This window comes from Coregonus lavaretus, assembly GCF_964263955.1.
Source record: "Coregonus lavaretus genome assembly, contig: HAP1_SCAFFOLD_3910, whole genome shotgun sequence".
In the NCBI taxonomy this organism is placed as follows: Eukaryota; Metazoa; Chordata; class Actinopteri; order Salmoniformes; family Salmonidae; genus Coregonus; species Coregonus lavaretus.
The window spans coordinates 23796-29463 of record NW_028163702.1 but is presented as its reverse complement, the minus strand read 5'-3'; the positions used below and the strand labels follow the sequence as shown (position 1 = coordinate 29463).

At 44.2% G+C, this 5668-nt stretch overlaps 1 protein-coding gene across 1 annotated transcript; it reads left to right on the top strand.

Moving 5' to 3' along the window:
- The first annotated feature begins 232 nt into the window (after positions 1 to 232).
- On the top strand, positions 233 to 4650 carry LOC311117851 (small ribosomal subunit protein eS12). Its single transcript, XM_084192759.1, has 6 exons — positions 233 to 257; positions 382 to 428; positions 1018 to 1134; positions 2150 to 2252; positions 2753 to 2854; positions 4555 to 4650. Exons 2-6 carry the CDS (start codon positions 415 to 417, stop codon positions 4615 to 4617), a joined length of 399 nt encoding a protein of 132 aa, XP_084048885.1. The 5' UTR covers positions 233 to 257; positions 382 to 414; the 3' UTR covers positions 4618 to 4650.
- Positions 4651 to 5668: the final 1018 nt, after the last annotated feature.

Here is a 5668-nt window from a genome sequence, read left to right as displayed (position 1 = left end):
ACACGTCAGTCGACCGACACATATTAAAATTATGCAAATAAACGTTTAATGTCTTGCATGAACTGTGTAATTTCAAATATGTTAAACGAATAATATATTTCGATTCTACAATGGAAATTGTACAAACGTCTGTTTTCTTAGCCGTTACTATTAGACAGGCAGAATCATGACCACCTACTTCTCGGGTCCTTTTGCCCTTAAATGAATGTCGCTGACTGCATGACGTTCTCTTTACCCGCTGTCAGAAAGGAGATTGGGTGGGTTTTTGCATCTCACCAAATAATCTGTTGGATTTATCAAACATCGTTTGTTGAAAATTCACTACAGTCACTTTATCATCATCAATAGTAACGTTTCTTTCATGTTTGATCAATATTGCAGAACTTTAGGTCCCCCATCCATCGCTAATCTACAATGGCCGAGGAAGGGTAAGTGTGACGGTTCTACTCCAGTTTAGCTCAGAACCAAGGCTAGCTAGCGAACAAATGTGAACGTTTCTTAGTTTAATTGCGTTAAGTGGTGGTTTGTTCCCCAAAAATATAATTTCCATGCTTCTACGTGCACTTCCAGAACTCTAGACAACACTGGAATATCCGTACCTGGAGTCCCCCAGCTAATTTAGCTAGCTATCTAATGTATGGGTTTTAGTCCGGTGGCTGCAACCAAGTAACAGTTAACTATTTATATGTGAATATAGCTGCATCGTCAACGGAGTAGTTAGTTAGTTCCCGGCGATTGTGTGATGATTTACTTTCTTTAGTCGGATACCCCTTCACTCTAAATTATGAGTGAGATCCCCTATCTGACACGCCGGGAGATTGCGCACATTCAACCCGGCGCACTAGCATCTTTACCGGTCAGTTGTAGCCAATTAACTCGTGTACCCACTCTCGTCCCCACCTCCTCTCCCGTCTTTCCTCTCTCCCGTCTTTCCCCTCTCCCGTTTTTCCCCTCTCCCCACCTCCTCTCTTGTCTTCTCCGGACTCCCCTGTCTTGCCTTGACCTCTCCCCCCTCAGCATCGCTGCCGGAGGTGTAATGGATGTCAACACCGCTCTCCCTGAGGTGCTCAAGACCGCACTCATCCACGACGGTCTGGCCCGCGGTATCCGCGAGGCCGCCAAAGCGCTGGACAAGTGAGTCCGAACATTTCTGGTCACTGTGTGGCCTAAATGGCACCCCTTTCATTCCATGTGTAGTGGGCTGGCACATAGTCGACTGCTGTTGGGCAGAGCCCTATGTAGGGAATAGGGTGTCATTTGGGATACACAGAATTTGGGGTCTGTCTTTTTACTGCTGTGTTCTATTAGCTTGCAAAGTGTGGTGAAGTATGGCTGATAGTTGGGTTCCCTCTACTGAATCCTGTGAACTGCCATTGTTACCCCAAATCTGACATACCTCTGTCCCAAATGGCACTGTATTCCCTAGCTAGTGCACTACTTTTGAATGGAGTGTTCTATACTAGGGAATAGGGTGTCATTTGGGAGGTAAACACTGGTGATTGGGGGGGGGGGGGGGGAATAGATGCAGTTACATTTTGGGATATTATTTTCTACGCTGTATCGTTTTGACAATATCGTAACATTTTTTAATTCTGTTTTTTTAGATCAGCATTAATATTGCAGATTGTAACTTCCCTCAATGTAATTGTCTGCATCACTTCCAATCCCCCATGTTTTTTTGTTTTTTTTGCATATATATCCTTTAAAAATATATTTCCCTTTATTACTTTCCAACCCCACCATCCCTTCCCTAATTGGAGTAAACTAGTGAACAACAATACTTAGGCCTCTACTTCCAGCTTATACATCCTATATACATTTTATGGACACTGTCAATAATTATATTTTGTTTGTTTTTTACTCCTGAACTTCCTCCGATCATTTTCATGATGTCCATCCGGTTTGCTTCTATATGCCATATCTTTCTAACTGTGCTCTTTCACAAAAGCTCACAATATATAACCTATATACTTATTATGGACACAGCATGTCTTACACTAGTTATCCTGTTGTTATGAAAATGTATGCACTCAATAACTGTAAGTCGCTCTGGATAAGATAATATGTAATCGTGAGGTCCCTGGTAATTCCCTGACATGGTTAGCTAGTTATGTTCCTTATGTTAACCGCGCCCCTCTCCTGTGTCAAGGCGTCAGGCCCACCTCTGTGTCCTTGCGGCCAACTGTGACGAGCCCATGTACGTCAAGCTGGTGGAAGCCCTCTGCGCTGAGCATCAGATTAACCTCATCAAGGTATGGCGCCGGGGATTGGTGGTGGTGGTGGTGTGTGGGTGGGGACGTGTAGGGGTTACACCAATAGTGTGTGTGAATGACCAAAAGCAGGAACCAGTGTGTTTCTGCAAGTAGATAGTAGGTTGCTGTTATGGTGATCGAGGGTGCCATGATGTTACTGGATGGTGTAGGAGATGTCTTACTGTCAGATTAATTTATGGTTCTGCTGAACACTTCATACTGCCATTGTTGCCCAACTTATTACTGAGATCCAGACAACACTGGACCCGTCCCTAATGCCTCACTACTCGATATAGTGCACTACTTTTGACCAGAGCTCTATGGGGCCCATGTCGAAAGTAGTGCGCTATGTAGGTTACTGTTTGGGGAGGAACAACCACTGTTAAGACTTGCTACTACTGCGCTATGGAGCTACTAGGTTGTAGCACAGCTCTTCAAATCTCCTGTATTGAATCCTTCAATCTTTTCTTCTCCTGTTTCTCCTCCTTTACCGCCACCAGGTTGATGACAACAAGAAGCTGGGCGAGTGGGTCGGTCTGTGTAAGATCGACCGTGAGGGCAAACCCCGTAAGGTAGTGGGCTGCAGCTGTGTCGTGATCAAGGTAAAAACCCACTGGCCTGTAATCTTCTGGAAACACCTGGGAGAGGGAGCTGTAGGGATGATGTCGGAAGGGGATTATGGAAGGGCTTGGAATTGTGGTGTACAGAGTTATGAGGGTTGAATGTCCACTGTGCGATCAGAGCTGTTTGTGCCAGTCGAGTGCAGCTGCTGTGCTATCGGTGCCATGCAGCTGCTTGTCCTAAACAGCTGGCCAGAGTGTCTGCCAGGGTACGAGCCCCGACGCCTCACTGTGGTGCCTGGGGTCCCAATGAATGGCTACATTTACCACCTACCTTTATCATACTGACCAACGTACAGTGCATTTGGAAAGTATTCAGACCCCTTTACTTTTTTTGTTACGTTACAGCTTTATTCTAAAATGGATTAAATTGTTTTTTTCCCCTCATCAATCTGCACACAATACCCCATAATGAGAAAGCAAAAACAGGTTTTTAGAAATGTTTGCAAATGTATTAAGAAATAAACATTTACATAAGTATTCAGACCCTTTACTCGGTACATTGTTGAAGCACCTTTGGCAGCGATTACAGCCTCAAGTCTTCTTGGGTATGACGCTACAAGCTTGGCACACCTGTATTTGGGGAGTTTCTCCCATTCTTCTCTGCAGATCCTCTCAAGCTCTGTCAGGTCTCTCCAGAGATGTTTGATCTGGCTCTGGCTGGTCCACTCAAGGACATTCAGAGACTTGTCCCGAAGCCGCCACTCTGTTGTCTTGGCTGTGTGCTTGGATCGTTGTCTTGTTGGAAGGTGAACCTTCACCCCAGTCTGAGGTCCTGAGCGCTCTGGAGCAGATTTTCATCAAGGATCTCTCTGTACTTTGCTCCGTTCATCTTTCAAACTCCAAGCGGGCTGTCATGTGCCTTTTACTGAGGGGCTTCCGTCTGATTGGTGTAGTGCTGCGGAGATGGTTGTCCTTCTGGAAGGTTCTCCCTTCTCCACAGAGGAGCTCTGTCAGCGACCATCGGGTTCTTGGTCACCTCCCTGACCAAGGCCCTTCTCCCCCAATTGCTCAGTTTGGCCGGGTGGCCAGCTCTAGGAAGAGTGTTGGTGGTTCCAAACTTCTTCCATTTAAGAATGATGAAGGCCACTGTGTTCTTGGGGACCTGCAATGCTGCAGAAATGTTTTGGTACCCTTCCCCAGATATGTGCCTCGACACAATCTTGTTTTGAAGCTCTACGGACAATTCCTTCGACCTCATGGCTTGGTTTTTGCTCTGACATGCACTGTCAACTGTGGGACCGTTATATAGACAGGCGTGTGCCTTTCCAAATCATGTCCAATCAATTGAATTTACCACAGATGGACTCATATCAAGTTGTAGAAAAATCTCAAAGATGATCCATGGAAACAGGATGCACCTGAGCTCAATTTTGAGCCTCATAGCGAAGGGTCTGAATACTTATGTAAATAAGGTATTTGTTTTTTATTTGTAATAAATGTACACATTTCTACGCCTATTTTCACATTGTCATTATGTGGTTTTGATGAAGAAATTAATAAATTGAATCCATTTAGAATAAAGCTGTAACGCAACAATGTGGAAAAAGTCACGCGGTCTGAATGCACTGTATGTCTATACTCCCTTCCTAAGGAATAGAGTTCAATTTGGGACCGTAAACGGTCTTGTAGCTGGCGTCCTGTGTAACACTTTCTGTACAAATGTCGTCCCCCCCCTGCAGGACTATGGCAAGGAGTCTCAAGCCAAGGATGTGATTGAGGAGTACTTCAAGGCCAAGAAATGAGGTGTTTTTCAATAAAAGCTTGTGGAAATTAAAGTTTCTTTCTGGAGTTTTATTAAAGGAAAGGTTCACCCATTTTTGAAAATGCTCTCATTCCCTGGGTCATTTTAATGTTTTTCGTGTGTGTCTTGAGTTATTGGCGTTCAAGCAGGCAGAACTCCGGCTGGCATGACATAGCACTGTGGTAGTTTCTCACCACTGGAAGTTAACAGCAACAGGACTTTTAGATCGCGAAAACGTCCATCATACATGTGACATTTCAATACTGACCGACGTCAGGAATCCAAATAGTAGGGTTTTAATGCCTACAAAACCAGGAGCACAACATTATCCTGCAACCTTTCCCCATGTGCTCCTGTGTCTGTGTGCAATAAAACCCTACTATTTGGATTCATGCTTAATCTCATCTCTTCCGCATTCTTATCGATGCCCCATGGTGGCACTTTGAACTCTGAACCAGTCAAACCCTCCTTATACAGTCCACCTCTTCTCTATATATATAGAGAGAGATCTCCTTTCTCAAGTTCATAGAGCAATGGATGCAAGGCCATACCAACCATGAGATCAAATTTGATTGATCGTTTTGTTAACCATGTTTTGAAGCTATACATAATTTTACAATGACATAGCTTACTAACAATGGAAGAAAACAATATTTTGAGTTCTGATTGGGTACGACAGTTGAATTGAGATCATGAGGCCTTTTATTGCCTATTCTTCCAAGAATCAATGGATGTACCAATCCCAGAGGACCCCTTTTTATACGAATGCTTGCACCAATATGGATAATTCAACCATTCCTATCCTCTTTTGTAAAAGACAAAACTTATTTTGTTTAAAAGGAAACCACACGGCCGTTGTAAGTGCGGGTCTGCCATGTAGGCTACATCTGAGGTAAGGATTGGTCTGGATATTACATTCATTTAGATTTATTGGACACACATGCACACCTGTGTGTGTGCACGTGCAGACGTACACACGCAGAAAGAGCAGTCAGACACAAACATACAAACACCTCACAGAGAAGTCCAGAGAGTGAGGTGTGCTTCCTGCT

Excerpts from the sequence above, each read along its gene's own strand:
- LOC311117851 (XM_084192759.1), top strand. Across the intron at positions 1,135-2,149 it reads GCCGCCAAAGCGCTGGACAA|GCGTCAGGCCCACCTCTGTG; the intron begins GTGAGTCCGAAC and ends TCCTGTGTCAAG. Across the intron at positions 2,253-2,752 it reads ATCAGATTAACCTCATCAAG|GTTGATGACAACAAGAAGCT; the intron begins GTATGGCGCCGG and ends TACCGCCACCAG.